This window comes from Exophiala spinifera (assembly GCF_000836115.1).
Source record: "Exophiala spinifera strain CBS 89968 unplaced genomic scaffold supercont1.3, whole genome shotgun sequence".
Lineage (NCBI taxonomy): Eukaryota > Fungi > Ascomycota > Eurotiomycetes > Chaetothyriales > Herpotrichiellaceae > Exophiala > Exophiala spinifera.
Window position 1 is genome coordinate 2,055,737 of NW_015622515.1, and position 21,241 is coordinate 2,076,977.

At 50.9% G+C, this 21,241-nt stretch overlaps 8 protein-coding genes across 8 annotated transcripts; 6 read left to right on the forward strand and 2 right to left on the reverse strand.

Annotated features, from left to right (window-relative positions):
• Positions 1–1,937: 1,937 nt before the first annotated feature.
• PV08_04487 (uncharacterized protein) lies at positions 1,938–3,268 on the forward strand (the record flags this gene model as incomplete). The annotated part of the gene is made up of 3 exons (XM_016378835.1): positions 1,938–2,157; positions 2,206–2,457; positions 2,580–3,268. The coding sequence occupies 3 exons, from the start codon at positions 1,938–1,940 to the stop codon at positions 3,266–3,268; spliced, it is 1,161 nt and encodes a 386-aa protein (XP_016237512.1).
• A 3,013-nt stretch (positions 3,269–6,281) lies between these two features.
• Positions 6,282–7,002, reverse strand: PV08_04488 (uncharacterized protein; the record flags this gene model as incomplete). Its single annotated transcript, XM_016378836.1, has 2 exons — positions 6,282–6,383; positions 6,451–7,002. The coding sequence occupies 2 exons, from the start codon at positions 7,000–7,002 to the stop codon at positions 6,282–6,284; spliced, it is 654 nt and encodes a 217-aa protein (XP_016237513.1).
• Positions 7,003–7,598: 596 nt separating this feature from the next.
• On the forward strand, positions 7,599–9,422 carry PV08_04489 (uncharacterized protein; the record flags this gene model as incomplete). Its single annotated transcript, XM_016378837.1, has 4 exons — positions 7,599–7,672; positions 7,740–7,858; positions 7,912–8,892; positions 9,079–9,422. The coding sequence occupies 4 exons, from the start codon at positions 7,599–7,601 to the stop codon at positions 9,420–9,422; spliced, it is 1,518 nt and encodes a 505-aa protein (XP_016237514.1).
• Positions 9,423–10,457: 1,035 nt separating this feature from the next.
• On the forward strand, positions 10,458–11,324 carry PV08_04490 (uncharacterized protein; the record flags this gene model as incomplete). Its single annotated transcript, XM_016378838.1, has 1 exon — positions 10,458–11,324. One exon carries the CDS (start codon positions 10,458–10,460, stop codon positions 11,322–11,324), a length of 867 nt encoding a protein of 288 aa, XP_016237515.1.
• Positions 11,325–11,561: 237 nt separating this feature from the next.
• Positions 11,562–16,119, reverse strand: PV08_04491 (uncharacterized protein; the record flags this gene model as incomplete). Its single annotated transcript, XM_016378839.1, has 3 exons — positions 11,562–12,416; positions 12,492–15,196; positions 15,372–16,119. The coding sequence occupies 3 exons, from the start codon at positions 16,117–16,119 to the stop codon at positions 11,562–11,564; spliced, it is 4,308 nt and encodes a 1,435-aa protein (XP_016237516.1).
• Positions 16,120–16,943: 824 nt separating this feature from the next.
• Positions 16,944–17,267, forward strand: PV08_04492 (uncharacterized protein; the record flags this gene model as incomplete). The annotated part of the gene is made up of 2 exons (XM_016378840.1): positions 16,944–17,072; positions 17,124–17,267. 2 exons carry the CDS (start codon positions 16,944–16,946, stop codon positions 17,265–17,267), a joined length of 273 nt encoding a protein of 90 aa, XP_016237517.1.
• A 509-nt stretch (positions 17,268–17,776) lies between these two features.
• PV08_04493 (uncharacterized protein) lies at positions 17,777–18,267 on the forward strand (the record flags this gene model as incomplete). Its single annotated transcript, XM_016378841.1, has 4 exons — positions 17,777–17,782; positions 17,832–17,869; positions 17,977–18,132; positions 18,189–18,267. 4 exons carry the CDS (start codon positions 17,777–17,779, stop codon positions 18,265–18,267), a joined length of 279 nt encoding a protein of 92 aa, XP_016237518.1.
• Positions 18,268–19,885: 1,618 nt separating this feature from the next.
• On the forward strand, positions 19,886–20,110 carry PV08_04494 (uncharacterized protein; the record flags this gene model as incomplete). The annotated part of the gene is made up of 1 exon (XM_016378842.1): positions 19,886–20,110. The coding sequence occupies one exon, from the start codon at positions 19,886–19,888 to the stop codon at positions 20,108–20,110; it is 225 nt and encodes a 74-aa protein (XP_016237519.1).
• Positions 20,111–21,241: the final 1,131 nt, after the last annotated feature.

Sequence of the window (21,241 nt, forward strand, 5' to 3'; positions counted from 1 at the left end):
TGGTGACTCGCAGCGGAGCCCATTCTGTGCAGGCTTCTTACGAAAGTCGCTGGCCTGGAAAATCGTGGGCTTGAAGCATCCGCTGCAGCCGAGGCGGCCACCCTTGAAATGAACAATTAGTATTTGCACCCAGACCTCTAGATTCGAGATCCCATCTACGGAGTACAGTGCTCTGTTCCGTCTTAATCACCTCGTGGTTTTAGGCTGTGCGGCGTTCGTTCCGTTGCAAAGCTCCGTGATAGCTTGGACCCTCCGCCCGGATTATTAACCATATGTCGCCGATCTCCATTCGCACCTTGGTCCCGGATACGAATGTGTGGTGGATGAAATTAGCCTCTGGTCCTGTGGACTTATGCCCCAGTTGGCAGCAGCCCCTGGGTCCGAAGCAGAGCACCGTCATGGCGCGGGCGTCGGGTCCTATTGCTGCCATCGAATTGGCCATTGACTTTGCCATGGACATTTGTGCAATAATAGACACATAATCCGGAGTGCAGATCGATGCTCAACCGAGCCTTAGGTCGCCTCTCAGGACTCCATGTGCCTGGTTCGCTGACAAGTCGTCTGCTCTTGGCCGATGGGACTGCTTCGCTTTCCTAAAACGATACACTGACAATTGGGAAGCTAATGTCCCTACCAAACTCTGGACATGGGCAGAAGCACTAGACAGGCCTAGTCGCACTCGCCATTGAAGTCTGCTCAGATTTTGATAAGTTCTCAGAGGATGTGAAGGTCGTGGAGACGGTTATATGGAATGTCGATGTAATCGAGACGACGCCTGTTGCCCCGACGTTCCGTCGTCTCTGGATACACAGATCTAGCTCATGGTTACTTAAGTCCTGAACTGAACGCAGACGTAGTGTCCGAACGTGTGTCGCTTGGGCAGTGTTCAGTTGCCCTTGGCTAACGTCGCTGGACCCCGTGCGCCTCGCATCGATCATCCGCCTGCCCTTTCCAAAGGTAAAGTTGGGCTCCCAGCTAGGCAATGGTCCCTTTCGTGGGACCCTGTGCTGATTGTATGAGAACCTAAGGGTACTAAATTGGCTTTTGTGGCACCCTCGAATCCCAGGGTAAATCCACTGGGTGAACCAGTCGAAACTGGCCCGGGTGGAATTGGGGCAGCAAATGCAAGATCCATTCTCCATGAGTTCTGCATGCTTTCGGGAAGCCCTATGTTCCTACTTAGCTGGTACAATTAGGTCGTTTGCATCATCTGCCAAGTGGGTTGTAACAGTGCTGCTGCTGCTGCTGCTCGCGCCGAACTTACCCTTGTGCCCATTCTCGAAGTCGATTTCAGCCCTGCTAGGACGGGACCTATCGGTGGGCCTTTCCGCAACTCTTCTCGAACCGATCGAGGCCAGGCCTCGTCAACCCCTCTCAACCTCTTTCTTGTCTTCGTCTGCCTCCATCAAGTCATTCTCTTCTTCGATTCCTCGCCTAGTTTATTCGGCTGTACTGTTCAGCGACGTTACGCATTCATCAAGGATCATCAGCCACCGAAGATCTGGTACGCTCGCTTGTATTTGAGACCAGAAAGATCATCCTCAAGGCATCGCAGTGGAAACGGGCCGGTGCCTCATTCCTTCAGTGTTTGACAGTATCTCGGCGTGGGGGACGGCGCCATCGCTCTGGAGTGTATCTCATTGCCTCGATATTTATTGTACGGAGACGACTCAGTCTTGCCATTTCGTCGACCTGTGATCGAACCGTGATTGACAACAGCGGCAAGGCTGATCAATTTCCCGGGTTATTCACCAGTTGAACTTAGGCAGCATATCGAGGGACTCTCGATGGACCCTGTTTCGATTTTTCTGATCGCCTCTTGACGATCTGATGATGCGCCGAAGTGGAACAACATAGTAGCTGCCGCTGGTTGGGTTCAGAAACGACAGCAGTGTTCGTAGTTTGGGGCTGTGCGCGCTTGATTCACATCGCAAGGGATGCAAGCAGAAGAAGACCAGGTTGAACACTTGATGAGGGAAGGGCTCCTTGCACAAGATCAGCATCACAGTCAAAGTGACACGACGGAGATGCCTGGTTTGGTGACACGGGCGGATTCCTTTCCAGGTGCGCAAGAGATGTCTATGGAAGCTCAAGCGCTGTCTCCTTCCGACAAAAAGCGCAACAAACTTGGTTATCATCGAACTGCGGTGGCATGTGGTTAGTATAAGTCCTCACGTACCGTGGGCGAGCACTGACAGCCTATAGGCCATTGTCGACGTCGCAAGATTCGCTGCATTGCCGCAATTGACGATTCCTCTGGTCGATGTCAAAACTGTATTCGCTTGAAGAAAGATTGCCACTTCTACCCTGTCGATCAGAGCTCGACGCCAGGGAAGCGTCCGAGGTCTGGAACCAAGTCCGAAAGTATTTTTATCGAAGGCGATGCTTCTGTTGCCTCCTCCTCCCCCGGCGCTATGCTCAGAAGCAGCTCATTCGAACATATGGATCAAGATGAAGGTTCGTGGTATCTGTTCTTCGATCGTGGACGGTCTTGGTAGAGGGTTCGTTCGCCAACGTTCCATATATGAGACTGCATCATGAAAGCCCATACGTCGTCGTCTGTTGCTGACAAGTTCTAGGTTTCGAGTACCCCCATCCTTTTGACCCTCACCATATACAGCAGCAACAGCAAGGGCAGACGGCCGCGCCTCCCACCTATCTCGACCAGGCCCCTGGACATTTTGCGTCCGAACCTATAAATTCAGGATATTATCCTAGTTATGCACACAACGTCCCTGGGACGTACACGTCAGCCTTCCCAACGGGCTCGCTTCCTTCAACGATGCCAATGACACAGGGCAGCGCGTATAGCTACCCGACGTCGCATCCGATGGAAGCCTATGACTGGGGTCAGATGACACAAAGGCCTATGTCTGGCGCAGAGGCTGAGGACATGCAGCATGGGTTTCCTGCAGCCTATCGAAGCCATACCTATCCGAATTTTGATCGGAGAATGACAGGACCCCAACAACAGATGCCCTCAACGAACCATGGAATGATGGGTCTCGAGCTTGACCATCAGCACAGCTCGATCCTGGCAACTACCCGCGAGCCGACCTCATACCAACCGCTTCATGACTTCAATGAATGGACAGGAGCAGCGTCTGGACAGCAGGCACACCATACTGAATCTGCTCCAACATCGTACCCACACGGCTGGTACCCGCATACCTCGACGATGACAGGAAACAGACAAGAGAGGGGTCCATCTCATATACTGCTTTCACAACGTCATGACTTTCGCGGCAGTCAACACAAACCAGGTTGAAGCCAGCTGCCGTAGTATTAAGCCTCGGGTTCAAAAAAGAAGAAATCTTTTGCTTTGAGGTCAATGGTTACGCAAATCGTTTTGCGGTTGCCGGTTATGATGAATGCATTTCGTCAGCCAGCTCGATGCGCGCACTTAAAATACAACCTGTCTGGAGCAAACGAGCAAAACGAGCAACAAAACCACTGGGGATTCTTGGTCGAGTGAGAAGGCAGCTGTACTGGATTAACACGCGTCACGCGGGAGAATAACGTGAAACTCTGCAATTTCGACCGCGAGGTGAAGTTGGTTTTGCAACGACGAGGTGTGGCTCGAAGTTGTAGTCCGTGGACAGAACAAATACGCAATATGTGTCCTTATGCACCAGTCCAGGTGGGTGATCCAGACTGCAAAAAGTTTTTGATACTGGAAGGGCGCTTATTTTGCGGCGCAAGAGAAATGCAAAAGCTGTTTAAAGCCGTCTAGGTGCTACGGCTGGCTACTGGTCGCTGTCAGACTGACGAGAGCCATTCGTCTGCAACTTGGAGAAGGGTCCGGATAAACGTCAGGACGCGAGACGGGGGTTCAGTCGGGTCCATACTTGCAAGCACTTTGGAGGAAATTTCAGATGTTGCGTTGTTTCGGGACATGATGGCAAAAAGCAACACACATATTACACCATCACGTGGATTTGTTATGACAGCTCAAGGAGTAATAGAAGTTCCTATTGGACATGAGTTTCTCAGCCTGGGGACATACGACAATCTTCCAGAAGGCCCTGGCGGGACGAAAGATGGAATTTGGTTCTAATTTCGACTTTCGTGCGTGACAGGATCCTGCAACTGCCCGACGGACAAATCTAAGTCATATATCACAGACACACGTGACACCACTGACTCGAACTTCACATGGTGTTACATCCCCTGAATCGTCACTCGCTTCGATACGAGTCTCGAAGTTTGACAGCTTCAACGACAAGTCTCAACAATCTAACAGTATTTCTCTACTACGAGACGTTGTAGCGGTCCTCTCTCGCGAAGAATACAGTCTCCTGAGTTTGCGACCATTATAATGAGATTGAGGACTGGATGAATACACGACGTCAACTACCTCGTCGCAATCGCGACAATGGTTCACTACAACGCTGGACATTTCAAGAGCATGTAAAAAGGGCCGTTTCAAGCTCAGTTGAGGTCAATTAATATGGTGCTCACCGCTTTCTGAAGCTCATTTTCTCTTGAAGAGCAGACACCAGCTCAGGGTATTAACGCAAAAGTGTAAGTGAAGAGAGCATAATAAAGGAAAAGCCAATGAAGTTGCAGCAATTTCTATCAGGGAACAGAGATTTTACTGCTTCACGACGAGACATACTTTCACTATCACACAATCTCTGTCTCGCGACTTCTCACCACTTCAGCCTGAAATCCTGACCTGCTGTAAAGCTTTACTCAACTGCCGCAGTTTCCTTGCACCTTCCTCATCAAGTCGAAAGAAGGAATATCGTCTGTGTTCTAATGGGTTGGAACCAGGTCCAAGAGTTGATATGGTATTGCGGTGCCCTGGTGATTGAAGAAAACCACCACCACTTCCACCACCAACAACAAGAACAACAGCAACAACAGCAGGAGGCCCTAACCCTGGAAGAAGCAACCGTGCCAACAGACGGCGTCATTGCGACAGTTCCTGAGAGCAGTATTGCAGGTACAGAAGCCTCTCTCACTGGTCTTCCTACAGAAATTCAACACAAGATTTGCAGCTATCTAGACTACAATGACCGAACCAGCCTGCGTGCCACCTGCCGAACCTTTTGTGACAGCACAACGCCCGAGACAAATAGACAAATCAAGCGAGAGCTCTCACAAGCATAGACCGAGACCGGGAACGTTTTCTCTGAGGACTTTAGAGTTCTGCAACCGAATGGTGGCTGCCAACTCAGGTACCATGACGACCTAAAGAGGGTTACTAGGATGCAGGAGTTGAGTTATTTGACGACCGTGGGATATTCGCGCATAATCGCCAACTGTGTGGCGGACCAACGAGACTACTTCTTCCCGTGCACTCAGTGCGGAGCCATCCGTGAGAGGCCGATGTTTGACTTCACGACTCTCCGCGACTCTTTTTTGAGGAGAATTTCATGGTGGGGCCCTGTCACCCCCCAGTCGCACGATGAGTTCTTTGACTCACTTATCTGTGGCAACTGTCTCGTCGGAAACACACCCGGCAAATATTTTCCTCTGGGCGGCTTCGACTCGTACTCTAGCATCTTCAAGTGCCTCGAGTGCAAGGGAATCGATCGAGTCGAAGGAATTGGACGTGCCTCCGTACAATTGAAGAGGTCCGGGTTGTGTGAGGCGTGCTTCTCTACGCTTAATCCCAAGTGATATCTGTACAAGCAATGTGTAAGTCTCCCTCTCGGCAGTAGCTTCGTTAGATGGCCCTCTTCTGGATGTCCTTCTCTGGTGGATCATATGCTAATGTGTTCATGTTTAGATCCAGAAGGCAATGGAAGTTGTGCGAGAGATTGAAAAGGGGGCTCGCCTTCGCCAATAATGGCCAGACGCGCCCGCTCCCCTGGTGCCCTGTTGGGATAGAGAGAGAGGAGTAGCCCCTTGAGGATACTAGTGTATAACAAATTCATTATCTCACAACCATTATTCGTAGGTCCGTCCCGGATCCAATAGCATTATCCTTCTCAACGACCTCCCGCCTCTCAACGTGTGTTCATATTGCGTTGTTATGGGTGTGTGAAGGTAGCTCAAGATGGCACATTGTACAATTCTTAGCTAGCAGGACACCGGTAGGTGTAACACATGTTTACCACCCATTACCGCCCCCATATGCATACCGCTTGCCTGTCACAGACTGTCACGGTAGAGAACACCAATGCCACTCATCAGTCGTTGCATCGACGTATGGGGAGGCCGTTAGCAACCGTTGTGAGGTTTGATATCCAAGACGCCGTGATGCACAACGCTTTCACAGCCTTTGCAAAGACGGCGCGCCAAATCGCCATCTGCGACTTTTTCGGTATGATTTATGGACCAGCACCGCAAACATCGAGTTGCACGGGTACTCGACATGCCGTTGCGAATAAGGTCTGTCCTGGTCGGAAGTACCGATTGGCTTTGAACAGGTTCTGAGGAAGAGGAAGCCGAGTCTGGAATCCCAATAGTAACGACAGCGAGACATTCGGCTGAACATACACCGTCGCGCTTGTAATTGGGATCGGCCTCCCTGAGGGCGCTGCATCCTCCGCAGACGATCCACACACGCTTGCCATCTCTGATGCTGGTGCCTTTCTCCCAGATGCCTCTCTTCACGCCGCAAGCTTTGCAAAACCGGCGCCCGCAATCTCTGTGGCCGAGGCTTCTCTTCCCCATGGTTTGCGTCCGAGTGAAACACTCGAGCGGGAGGCTCTGGAGGCACGCATAGCAATTGAGATATGAAGCTCTCATGATTCTGTTCATGTGGATATTTGCCGTGGTGTCGTGAGATTTCCAGTTTCGACCTGCGTGCGGAAACGCAAGTGCCCATTGCTCCATGATTTCGTACCGGGCTTCTCGCGAGTCCAGCTCCACTTTCTCATCCTCAAGAAGCTTTTGTTTGGTGGTCCGGTGTAAGACCTTGAGTCTCGTGAAGGGGACGACGCCGATCGCGGAGCGGCATGTCAAGCGGAAAGCAAGCACGTCTTGATAGTCCAGGTCACGGACGATTTGGTTGTAGAGCTCGGCCGGTAGCGAGAAGAGCGGTCTCATGGTCTCAACGGCGCTCGGTGGCTCTCTTATATTTATACCTGTATCTGCAGTTTGTGAAGCCAGACTTGTGGCAGGGAAATCTTTTGGAGGTGGGAAATTGTGCAGGCTTATTCTCATCTGTTGCGGTTCGAGAGAACACGAAAGCTGTGTTTGTCAAGCGGTGGTTGCGGTCTACAGGAAATGAGACCAAAGCAGATGGATCTGATGTAGTCATGCCACATTATAATGGTCTTTGCCTGCATAGTGTATTGAAGACCGGTACGTAGCCTATCATGATTCTGGTGCCTAGTTAGCGTGAAGATCTTGTTCGTTTGTGCAGCAGGCGGTGACAATCATGTGCTGAGGTCCAATATACCGATCACGGTCGCCACTGGTCTCACCAGGTCAGCTCGTGAGGGTCTGTTTGACATTGTTTGCTCTCTAGTTAATGAAGTTGAAGTACCTGAATGTGGTGAAACGGCCAGGCTCGGCAAAGTTTCTGGCTTCGATCACATTCCTTCGAAAATAATTCAGGCGGGTCAGATGGATCTCGTCCTTGAATTTTGGTAACCTTCCTTACATGCAGCTTTGACCTCTTGAACTTTGTAGCGACAAGCATGGAGTTCTTGAGTGATGAGATCTGGGACGTGATCATTGCAGGGACCAGCATCCCCCAGTCCCTGCTGGCATTGTAAGCTGAGTGTGGTTATTCCGTTCCACTTGAGACCTTGACTGACTGACCAAGCGTGCGTGGCTAGATCCCTCTCACGTTCCGGGAAAAAAGTCCTTCACCTCGATCGCCGTACATACTACGGAGGCCGTGATGCTGCTCTCAGCCTGCAAGATGCGGAAAGATGGGTAGAAGATCTGGAGAAGTGTACTTTCTCATTCGGAGGCCCATGCATGTGCAGCTGGGCTGATTTTGCACAGTTCCGAACAGTATCTTCAAAGATGCCTCGATCTCAAAACCAGACTCTGAGGACGCAGGGCCATCCGCTCTGAAATCCTCTCGATCATACACTTTGAGCCTGAATCCCCAGATAATCTATGCTCAGTCCAAGATTCTCCCCACCCTTGTCTCTTCACGGATACATACACAGCTGGAATTCCTCGCCGTGGGGTCATGGTGGGTGCATCGGGCTGGGTCCCTGCATAAGATCCCCAGCACACGAGAGGATGTCTTCAATGACGAGTCCCTGTCCATGAAGGATAAACGCGGCTTGATGAAGTTCCTGCGCTATGTGCTACAGGACGACGTTGAATTGGACACCACGCTTGAAGACGACACGAGCCTGAGTCTTCAATCTGCCTTGGATACCAAGTTCAAAGTGCCAGCTTCTCTGCAGGCCCCGTTACTTGCTCTCGCCCTTTCGCCGGTGCCTGCGAGTCAGATACCTTTCAACGTTGCCTTATTACGCATCAGAAGGCACATGCGATCGATGGGTTATTTCGGCCCCGGTTTTGGTGCCGTCATCGCAAAGTATGGCGGAAATTCGGAGATGTCCCAAGTGGCATGCAGAGCTGGAGCTGTCGGCGGCGGCGTGTATCTCTTGGGACACGAGTTGACCTCTCTGACCCTTGTAGATCAAGACTTTTCTGGCAAAGCTCTCCTAGAAGGCACTCTTTCGGACTCAACGAACGTCAAAGCTCGATCTGTTGCTGGATCCCCCGAAGACCTTCCAACAACAGACCAAGCCACACAACCAGGCCAATCGAAGGAGGAGTTCTTGAGGTCGATCAACGTTGTTGACCATTCCTTCCGAAACCTTTTCCCTCAAACCTCGGATAACGGACCGGTTCCTGCTGCTGCCATAGTGCTAGTAGACGAAGGTGACAACACGGGCTCCGAAAAGAGTCCAGTGTATCTCCAGATTCATTCTGAAGATACAGGAGAATGCCCACCAGGTCAATGTGAGTTGAACCTTGATCTCTGTTCACCCCTTCCACATGATGATCCAACAATCGAATACTTATCTACATTGCCTGAGCATTTTATGCTTTGCTGATATTTTTCCTCTGACAACCTGAAGTGGAATCCTCATCCCTTTATGTACTCAAACTGCTTCTATGGATGAGTTTACTGATTTGTCTTGCCAGGCATAATTTACGCCTCAGTGCGTGTCGAAGCAGATAAAACTTCCTCAAAGCATCGACTTGAATCAGCCATACAGTCATTCTTGGAAACAGAGAATGCATCAGGTACTCTCTTGTGGTCTTTATCATATGTGTTTTCAGGAGTGTCCGCTGTTGCAAACGAAACACCTACCTTGCTACGACCTTCACCTTCAATCATGCTCTTTCCACCTGCCAGTCAAGATATTGCGTTTCCCGACAATGTTCTTGACATAGTAAAGGGCGCTTGGCAATCAATTACGGCACCACAGACCGATGATTCTTCATTTCTTCGGTTCGAAGAACGCGAGCCTGAAGATGAAGAGTAGACGATCCAAATGCTCAACTGCATCGGTAACAGATGTCAGTGCGACACGTCTCAAGACCTGAGTCTCTCACATCGAATCTCCATCTCTTTTCTCCGAGTCACGGAAAACTTTCATGTAATGTTACGCTCCTTGGGCCTAGTCTGTCTATGAAATTCGCCTCTTCATTGGGCGGGTACATATATGATGTGGATCGGCTTATGCCCGCTGATGACACTGATTCCCACGGCATGGACACAGTGGATCAACGCTGAACGCTGAGACGAGATCGAGCAGTCCAGCTACTACCCGGGCAGAATTGGCCTTCGATCAGAAATGAGGCATAGGCATGCGTCTCAACGACACTACGAGGCTTATCGTGAACTCGTCAGGACGCATCTACGATAATGACTAACTCGAAGTGTAATCCCGTCGACAGCCAGGTCATGCCGTCCGGCTGGAGGCCATGCTAACTATGAGAAATGCAATGAGAAATACCCGACGTACGTTTACGAGGGCGAATCATTTTTGTCTTGTAGTCTTATAGAAGGGCTGTCATTGATTAGCCTGGGCCTTCGGAAGATTCATATTTGAATTGCGTCAAATCTCAAATAAAATACTGGTCAACATGGCCTTCACTATCGGATTACATATTGGTGTTTTCTTGAGGCTGTTCGCTTAATGGTTAATCCGACATACAAGGCTGCCGCAACGGCCTGATTCGTGCAAACAAGACAAACACAACAAGGGACAGCTGAAGGAATACCACAGACCTATCATCATCTTCCAGCAACGCCCATCTTCAGCCTACCTACTGCTGGGCACGTTACGGGCCCGAACAGAGGAGTCGGGCTCCATGGGACCAACTAATCACGAAGCTAAACGAGACCTGTACGTTATCCCTTTGATGCGTGATGTGATATCATATGACCCCTAGATCACCTCCTCGTTCTCCCTCCTTGAGCCAGACGGTAAGTGTTGGGCGATCCATTTGTCGTTTCCCCTTCTCGAAGGTGACAGTCAAGACACGACACGGCCATTCCTGTCGGGCAGCACACCATGTCAGCACAACCGTCCGGGCGGCTCAAGGACCGCATCGCCATCGTTACAGGCAGTAGTTCCGGGCTAGGGCAAGCGATCAGCCTCGCGTTCGCGGCCCAAGGCGCCTCGGTGTTCTGTATAGATCTGTACCCGAGCCCGCGCAACGGCTTCAACGCGACGACGCAGCGGGCCGACGACTTTCACGTCCGCGTGTCCGGGCAGCCCGGCACGCACGAGCTCATCCGCCAGCAGGGCGGCGAGGCGACGTACCACAAGGCCGACGTGAGGCGGGCACGGGACGTCGAGCTGGCGGTGCGCGCGTGCGTCCAGCGCTACAAGAGAGTGGACATCATGGTCAACAACGCCGGGGTGAGCGTCGAGTCGACGCACGTGCGGCCGCTGCGCTGCCACGAGACGAGCGAGGAGGACTTTGACAAGACGCTCGCCATCAACGCCAAGGGCATGTTTCTCGGGTGCAAGTACGCCCTGAAGCAGATGATCGACGGCCAGGACCAGGTCTACGCCGCGAGGGGCTGGATCATCAACACCGCCAGCGTCCAGGGCCTCGTGCCTTACTACGGCACCCCGAGCTATTGCGCGAGCAAAGGCGCCGCCGTCATGTTGACCAAGCAGGTCGCCTTGGACTATGCGAAGGACCTGATCCACTGTAACGCCCTGTGCCCGGGGTTCTTGGAAACGAGCATGACCCAGAATCTGCAGGGTCAGGTGGACGTGCTGGAGGAGATCAGTGGCAAGCATCCGTTTGGCGGACGGCTGGGCAAGGTCGAGGATGTGGCGAAGGCCGCAGTGTTCCTCGCCACTGACGATGCTGCGTGGATTACGGGCGTACCGTTGCCAGTCGACGGTGGGTATCTGTTAAGATGAGGTTAGGGTTGGAGTAGAACATAGGCCCCGACACTGGCCCAAATACAAGTAAATTAACATGTAGTGAAGATCAGGTCCAAGATCAAGATCCCTTCCGGCAATTCAGGAGAGGACGCACGGCGTGTACCTCGGGCATGAATGGGGCATCGAGATACGAGTGGTGCCATTCATTATTCAAAGCTGGGTAACTCTGACTGTCGAGAAGGATATGGCTCGGCCTATTGCTTTCCAAAATCCTTACGATTCCTGAGACGCTTCTATTTTCAACCACATATCGACCCACTGCTGGTCAGCAGCTTCCAACCCTTGCCCAGGCTTCTTGTACGCAATTTCCAAAACGTAGAGTAGACGCTCTCGTAGTATCTTGATCGCCATCAATTGTCTCCAGTGTTTGACAGAGATCTTGATTTTTCCAGAATCCAAGACCATCACGCCAGCGTAGAACTTGAACTCAGCTTCGCCGAGCAGCGCCACCAACGTCGACTCGGGTATCGCAGATGTTTCGAAGACATTCAAATTGCCGCTACGGTTCTGCATAGCCTCGAAAAAAGACAGCCACCGAGGCGCCTTGGGATTGTTGTGGTTGATCGAGCGGGAGGTCAGCGAGACCTGCTGGTTTGTGTACACGTTGCGCCAGCCTTTGCCTTCGCGCGCGAGGATTCGAGGATACAGTGCCATGGCGGTGATGCCGTTCAGTGCTCGATCGCTGAGTGTCTGGTTATATCTCTCGGGAACGATGTAGAAGTTGATATTCGAACCGCGGCCGGGCCCAGACCTGGCCCGGTTAAGTACAGCTTTCTCGTCAAGGTCCAGACTCGCGAGACCTGCGTCGACAAGGTACACAAGAAGCTGTACCTTTTGCTCTTCGATCTGTGACATTGTTTGGTCGCTGATGTGGTTCTTGCGGCAGAAGTCTTGGGCGGAGCGCGCAGCTTTGGCTCTTCGCCATGCTTCGTATGCGTTGAACGAAGACAGAAGGTCCGAGTCCGCGCGGCTGAATGTCTGGCGGGCGTCAGGGCGAGCAGCTGCTGCTGAAGAAGCGAGGAACGGTGATTTCGATGTCAACAGGGACACTATAGCCAGAATAGGATCCTGTGCAAGGGTTAGCTAGCTGATAGATCCAAGAAACGATACAAGTCCCAATATAGGGAGGGACACGGTCCGTACCAGGCATCTGAAAATGACACCAAAAATTGCCAGCTTTGCAAGCGACACTTCCAATGGCAGTCGCGCGATTTGCTGTCCCAGTGGTGTCAATGCCTCGGTTTTCGTTAAGGCCCCTGCGTCCTTCAGCTTCTCGATTGCCCTCAGCACGTTCTTCCTTGAGGGAGGGTCGATTGCAGCGTTGAGCGTCTCTTCTATCGAGCCGAGGTTCCACACTTTGATCCTCAGCATTGGGTCCTGCAAGCTCAACCTCAGCATCTCCGGGACCTGCTGCTCGAGCATGAGAGTGTCGTGCCGGTGCTTTGTAACAAGGTGGAAGCATAAACCTTCTTGCACACGGGCCGCACGACCTCGTCGTTGGCGCGCGGACGAGCGCGAGATGAATCCTTCAGTGAGCCTGGAAAGTTGACGCCGTTCGTCGAACCGCATGACTTTCTCTTTGCATGTGTCGATGACAGCTGTGACATCAGGGATCGTTATGCCTGTCTCTGCGATGTTTGTGGCAATCACAATCTTTCTATGTCCCAGTGGCGGTCGTTCAAAGGCCTTTTCGAGGTCATCAGTGGAAAAAGTGGAATGCAGTAGATGTACCACCCAGCCATGACTGAACGTGTCCATTGACAAGAGCAGGTTGTGAAGGCGGCGCATCTCACCTATGCCAGGCATGAATATCAGAATTGCACTGCTGTATTTGGCATATTGGCATTTTGTCGCGATCGAGGCCGATAGCTTTGCGATGAGATTGTAGTCGATGCGATACTCGTCCATTTGCGATATCAAAGCTTGGGTCTTGCCACTGTATTTTTCAGGCTCCAGAATCATGGGACGACCTTTTCGGTTGTCGTAGCCTTCGAAATCGACTTCTTCTTCCTCCAAAGCCACTGACTGGTCTCTGGCTCCAGTAAGGCCGAGGGTGGCTTCAACGGCATCCTCGAGAAAGCCGACCTCAACGGGGAATGTCCGCCCGGGGAGATCCAGAACTGGTGCACCTCCAAAGTAGTCGGAGAACTTTCGTGCGTCTACTGTGGCCGACATGAGAATGATCTTCAAAGACTCCCGTCGTCGTTGGAGTTTCTGCAAAGCAATGAACAACAGATCGAGGTCCATCGTGCGCTCATGGACCTCATCTAGAATCAGGTAGTCCAATTCTTCCAGATTGGGCGATTCCTCCAACATTCGCAGCAACACACCTGTGGTTGCGTACGTGATGCGAGTACTGCTGCTCGTCTTGCTTTCCAATCGTATGGCATAGCCCACAAGCGATTTTGACGTGCCAATCTCATTACGATTTTCTCCTAGTTCTTGCGAGACTCGCCTTGCCAACGTCACTGCCGAGATACGCCGGGGTTGAGTGACAAGGATCCGGCAATCTTGACCGTTTCCGAATTGCCGTTCAAGAATCAATACTGGAATGCCAGAGGATTTGCCAGCACCTGTCTCGGCACAAATCACAGTGACCGGGTTGTTGGCAATGCAAGACAAAATGTTGTCCTTGTACTGATGGACTGGCAGTGATTGACGAACTTCAAGCATTTGCTGGAAGGAAGGGCGAGACGTCCGTAATAGCCAGTCCTTGGAAATCTGATCTGGATCTAGTCTGCTGGGAGTAGGGCGTGGGCGGCGACGATCTGTTGCTAGCGTGGGTTTCGCTCTTTGAGTTGTCACGCCATCACTCTTCTCATGTTGCGGCTCTTCTTGAATGGCCTGGATGATATTTCGTAATCGCCGGAGTATTTCCTTGTGCTCCTCGTTCACAAGTCTCTGCTTTTCGTCAGCTAGATCTCTGACAAGCTCGCGCCACACAGTCGGAAGCCTAGCGATTGCTTTCTGTTCTTTCGAGCCTAGTGATGAGACCACGAACAATCCCTGCGAGCAGATATATGCTTCCGACTGGATAGTTGTGGCTGCGGCTATTGTCTCCATCGCAAATGTCCAGTTTGTTGACGTTATTTTCGTTGATATCATCGATGGCAAGGCAGAAATAGCATGCTCGTCTGGCGAAAGCTCTACTGACCAGGAAATCTCCAAACTGTGTCTCGTTGAGTGTGACGTGCTTTGTAAAATACGTGTCTGGATACGGCATTTCGCATCATACCCTTTGCAGGTATCGTCGAGTAATTTTTTGGGAGAGACGCCGCTCCATTTACCAAAATCCACGAGCTTGATGTCCCCTTGTGGTTTCGTAGCCGGATCAGGTGTTGCATTCTCAGACTCTTCACCAAACATACCTCCCAACAGGCCATCTTCTCCATTAACATCCACTTCAGCACCAGGAGCTAGAGTCTTGGCTTTCGGCAAGCTGTTGTCTCTTTCTGAAGGCCCGGCTTGCTCGATCTCACGCCGTCGCCATGATTCTTCTCGCAAAATTTGTCGCCGGTCCTCTTGAAGTTCATCCATAATGACTCTCCAGGAAGACTCAGCCTCATACTCATCCAGAAGAGGATCTCGACACAGAGATTGCAGTTTACCCTTAAGCTTGACTATTTGCTTCTGCCGTCTCGATGTGGAACTCGACTTCCCAGGTTGAAGCGGATTCTCCAGATCCCATAATAGTCGCTTGATTCTAACATATCGCTCTGTCAGCTTTGCAGGGTCGTCGTCTTCCTCACTCCCGGACGAAACATTGGGCGAGTAGTCATCTTCAGGTTCTGATACCTGAGCTGGTGTACCTGCTGGGCTTTGCCAGGAATCATTTGCACTCGGAGTCCCTGCGGAACAGTCAGTCATACGTTTCTTGGTGTAAAATTTGAGAGGGTGTTATTATTGAAGCATCAGCAAAGGATAATGCTGGATTTGATGCTGGTCTCAAAGACAAGCCCGGATTGCCCTGATTTGAAGGACCCGAGATATTTAAACTTGATCTCAATCAACGCATACACTCACCAGAATCAAACAAAACAGGTGTGCTGGAACCACTGTTTCCAGGACGGAGCTCTACAGTATGTTCGTAGCTCGACAAATCCTCGGCATCTTCGCCCAGTGCGTACCACTGAAAAGCCTCCGTTAGGCCCGGCAGTGAATCTGACGATGTGCTCAATCGACCAGACAATGCAAGCCCAGCAACATGAGTTACAGCTTCCAGTACTCGAGGGAACTTCAAAGCTTGTAGAACCCTTTCAAGCGTCCAGAGATCAAGTAACACCTTCTCTTCGGCGCTGGAAGGAAGTGGGGCCTGCTCCATTCCATCCTTCATAGTTTCCCATAGAGCATTCATCGCGAACAGCTCGCCAATGCTCTGTTGTGGAAGCCATGGATAGGTTGACAATTTGTGGGCTTGCAGGCGAAGCTGCCGCCGTTCTGTCTCAAGCCGTGTGACTTGACGACTGGCGTCAGCATCGCATCGACTTGAGTATTTTTCAACGAAGGCTTCAAGCTCCGAATCTTCCAGATGGGCTTCCAGTTGCTCTGGGGTCATGTCCTCGATCTTTTGCGACGTCTTAGGAAGATGAGACTGCGTGGCACCATCACCGTTCTCCAGAATCTGAGCATCCTGAGGCGTTGTGCTGGTGCTAGACTCGGCAACATTCTCATTTGGCTCGTCAGCCAGTTTTGTTTTTGAAGGGACAGATGTTGTGGCAAATCCTCGTGCAGGGTTCGCAACAGCCTTTTTCTTCTTCTTGTTCGGAGCCATACCTATGTAAAGGGTTTGGCTTATTGGCAGAAAGAGGGAATGGTTGCCAGCTTTGACATCAAGACAGCACGAGATAGTTGAACACCCCGCGCGACGCTGCAAGCATGGCAACGATAGAATCCATGTCCCAAACGGGGTATCGACACCGAAAAACTAGACCGTTGTAATCGTAGGATTGATATGAGGTAGCCGTTAAATAATACAATCACAAGTCAAATATGTTACAAAATGGGCCGGCAGAGTGAAGAAATCGGCGCCAAGCCCTTGCCTCACATGCTCGTCATTCACTTCAACAACTTCGATATTACGGTGCAAGTAAATATATTGGCCCGGTAAGGAGACAAGTCTAAGGCAGACACAGCGACTTGTAGTTTCAGGTTTCCAGAATGTTGGCATTGGCTCTGACGGCTGAGTTGGAAGGGTATCGAAGTTTGCGGGATGGTCTTGACAGTCACTAATCCGATCCAGTGTTACCGACCTCAAGCCTCTCGATACAGCCGATTCTCCATATTATTATACATTCAAAGTCCAATGTACATCGTGTCGTGAGGTACATGCGAACTGGGTTGGCGTTAATCGTCATGTAGGTGGTGTCAAGTTTCAGTCGAAAACCTTCAGCAGTCCGGCTTCGCTATGATTGTTTGGTGTTTTATTTTATTACAGCCAACAACATCTTTAGCTTATATGCTCTTATCTAACGGAGCGACCATAGGAGATGAATGAGCAGTCTGGAAGCCGAGGAGAAGCAAATTTTGTATGGAAATGCAAGAATTGCAAGGTTGGGCACCAGTTGGCTGCTAAGAGCACTCGTGTGCTGACCCCTTATGCAGCGAGAATCAACTGCTACTATAAAGACAGCTCCAGCATCCTACGAACAGAATTCGCCAGCCAAAGCAAAGAACATTATTGAGATCGACTGCCGGGGCTTGGAGTTCACCGAGTTCAAAGCAGACGTGAGTGGTAGCAGGACTTAGAGGAGTTTGCAGTCACTGACCAGTTGTCAGGGGGAATGGGAAGCCACGGGTACAGATTCGGGTACCAAGTTCACTGGGATAGACCTATCCGAGGGCGAATGGTTCGATTACGATGAGAAGGCTGGGGAGGAGGTGAGCATCAAGGACATCAAGTGGGAGGTGCGGCGAGCCTGAGGATCTGCTCCCATCCAAGTTGTAACCTAACTATCTTCGGGCGGACGGCCGCTCCCACTTTGAGCAATGGGATTAGGAGGAGAACGGGATGATAAGTTTGATGTGCCACCCTTTTCCCAATTCGTTGTTTGGCTTGAGGTTGGGAGACAGGATTCTTTCCCCGGGTCTTGGAAAGAAGCGAGGCTGACGGACTTGGTTTGGGACACCTTACTACTGCTACAGGAACATCATTTTGTCAACTTCAGATAGGGATCAGGAAGAAGTCGACAAGTCGTGTACGCTTCGAGCAAACCAACATAGATGAAACGAGGCTAGCGACGAGGCTGTGCACGTGATCTCCGTTGCACGGCGGTGCCAAGCCCGCGGCTTCGACAATTTTCATGAGCGCAAGCTGGAGGAAGCGCGCCCAGTTGTATATCAACAAGTTCTTGCAGCAGTATTGTTCGGTCTTGCGCAAAGTCATACCGATCAGTTGTATGAGCTCGTAGGAGAACTCTCAAACAGCGACCATGAACGTGAGTTACAAACCTACCCGTCACTGAATCTATGCTAATTATCATATAGTTTACTCCGCTGAACCCAAGGCCTCTCCTCCAAAACCTGTATGTTCTATATGTCGCGCGGTCATTACTTCCGCGAAACCTGGTTGCCCAGTCACTGGACTTGAGAAGACATATGTCTGAGAGCTGACACGCGCCGCTTTCTACAGGATCAATGACGAAGTTATAATACGATTGAAATGGGGACAGACTGAATACAAAGGTCGCCTGGTCAGCGTCGATTCATACATGAATATTCAATTGTCAAACACGGAGGAATATATTGACCGCAAACACACTGGCACACTAGGCGAGGTGCTGATCAGGTACCCGAGAAACTATTTCCGCTGAATGATTGAATATGCTAATGTGACACCCACAGATGCAACAATGTGCTCTGGATATCAGCAGCCAAAGGTGTCGAAATGAACGGCGAAGCCGACACGAAGATGGAGGGCTAATGCAAAGCCTACCAATGAACTGCTATTCGAATGTGTCGACAGATACCCGACCTACCTCTTATCTGATGATCTAGATCAAGACGCATCCTGTCCTGGCTCGTCAATTTACCTACCGAGAGCAGATTTATCAGACAGGACTCTCTCGACCAGTGCGCAGGGTAGCATACCGCGCTTTCGACGTGCCGACCCGAGATTTGTCCAACGCGTTTATGACTTGAAGAATGGTAATCCTGTCATGCTACAACACACATCAGGTCACAGAAGGCACTGTGGAGCCTATGTTTGCTTCGCATCGATTGGGATGAGGAACAGAAGCTCGGAAGGCTTGCTGCGCGAAAGGTGGTTTCGCTGGCAGGCAGAATAAACAAGCGACTGAGCACAAGAGACGACATGAATATCACTCACAGAACCATAACTATGATAGGGTGACTAGTTTCGGAAAAGAGTTGCAGCATGGCAAAATCCATGCCAGCAATGCAGCTTCAAGAGGTGTTCTCTCGTCAAACCACGCAATGCAACCATGAATCGATAAGCAAACGTGTCATGCTGAGTGTGCTTCTATATTCCTATTTTGTGTAATTGCTAGGTCGTCGACGTCATTCAGAGCGACTAGTCAGTCTTTCGGCCGCAGAATTTATGTTCTTGGGATCTGAATGCTCCCAGGCCAAACAGGTCAAGGTGTACAGGCTTCGCTTCCGTTCCGGAAATTTTGCCCCTCGATGCCTCACATCATCATTCCCCAAGCCAGATTCGGAGGTATGCACTCGTCGACCACCACGAAGAGTGCCGAGGCGACGTACTGTACGATAGTCCAGGTGCTTGAATTGAGCGTTGTGCGACAATCAACAGTCGGAAGGGTATCCTTGTACTCGTATGGACGAAGGGAAAAGAAAGTGTGCAGGGCTCAACTCAAGAAGCAAGATCTGAAGCCGACCCTCCTCGCCACCCACCTCACACAAGATGATCAATGCCGATCGTTCTGATGCCAACGTGGCCCTCGCCTCTGTACGAGTACTGTACTCGTATTCGTTGTCGTCCTCATGGAGCCTACCAGTAAGTCCTGTAGCAGGCTTCCTGGTCCTTTCCTTGCTTATTTTACCTGCCTGCGGCTTCGCTCTGGGCGGCTGCTCGAAAAGACTTGCGCCACACGACAAGGACCCTGAATTTTAGCTCCCGCGACTTTCCACAATGCTTGCCTAGGACTAGGCGCACGAGGACTAGAGTTTGTATACCATTCCCGCCTGGGGAAGGTCGATGGAGGGACCGTCATGGGACGACCTGAAAAGCCACTGGAACACTTCATTGGCGCCCAACTTGCAATGGAGCCAAGGGTCTGGATCATTATTGTATGCGATGCCGAGGGCGCTGTGCAAAGGCGCGGCCGTCGCGTGTGCCGAAGACGAGGACAGCCAGATTGGAAATCTGCCTCCGAATTTTAAAAGTCCTGTCCATTGCCCATTTGCATCTACATATTTGTAGCTTTTGTCTTCTGTGGATGGTCTTTCGCGCTTTTCAACATTCGTTCGCATCTACCCAAGGTAACCCTCCTTGATATCCCTCCTTGACTTTTCGCATATATACATACTCGGCGCTGCACCTCATCTACTATCCACGCACCATGTCCTCCAAATTTACCGAGATCCTTGATGAAGGATATCAAACATCCTCCCCCCAGGACGATGTACGCCTCGAAGATATCATTGCAGCCACCAACATGTCTCACCGCGGCCGTACTTCCTCAGAGACCAGCTCACGAAGCGCAAGTTCATCCAACAGCGCCAGCCCTGACGAGAAGCCTCGCAAGAGGCTGTCACGACTTCTCATGCCCACGGCAAAAAGATGATTCGCGCAAGATGAACTCCTATGAAAAACATCAACTACGACCTACGATAACACCCACCATATGGGGACTGAAATAATGAGAAAACGAAAGGAAAAACAGAACTCCCATTTCAATATTCAAAAGTCTCTCTTTTGCTAGGTGCATTGCGACGAGGCAAAGGCATCTACACCACATTTTGTTCGACCTCTGGGGGTTGCGAGGCACGGATGCCTACTCAGTCCTGACCTACACACTTCCAATCCCTAATTGTCCCATGACATCGAGGGACCTTGGGGTCACCACAAGCCCGGTTGATTGAGTCAAAACCCTCGGGGGGTACCGCTGGAGTCAGACGGAGGCTCCAGAAGTTGAGGGGATGGCAACATGGCCAAATCTACGAAGTACATCACGAGTGACCCCGACGCAAGAGATTGACAGCATCTCCACAACCCGCAGCAGGGGAAAAGGGTCACTCGGATATATGGGCACATGACCCTCCTTCGATGGGACTTTCACTCCCTTCACCGCTTTCATTCCTTGTTGCAGAGTTGCGACATGACGGATTGGCCCAAGATTGGGGCATTGAAAAAATCTTCTTTTCTCCTATTATCAAGCAGAACAGCGCCGTTTGCAACGAACTTTTTAGTGCCCATTCAGCGGGACAAATTGGGAGATACAATATGGGGGGGAAGCGGAGACGCAAGGGAAATTGTCGCCCGAAAACTCAACACAGGTGAACACCTCCTTAAGGTACTTTTTAGTGCATTTTCACACACATCGTCAATCAGATTGGTGATCGGGGATCTTTTGTGTCAGCAGGCTTGAAAGTTTGGACAAAATTCTTGTGTACTCGTATTTGTAAAACCGCTACTCAGTATGATGATTGTGTGCAGTACTAGGTCCAGAAGTGCTAGATTTGCCATTGAGGGTTGTTCACGAATAGAATAGGCTATACAGCCATTAGAGAGAGAAAAGTACACAATTGAGTGACATGCCCCTTCTTCTGCCTTCGAATCCAGAATCAAACTCCCGACTGTTTTCCGTGTTGTCCAACCTCCAGCGTTCCCACCAGGGTGCATATGAGGTATGCTCAGTACAATGGGGGGAGGGGTACAGATGGAGCTGAAGCTTCAGGCCAGTATGTACAATGGG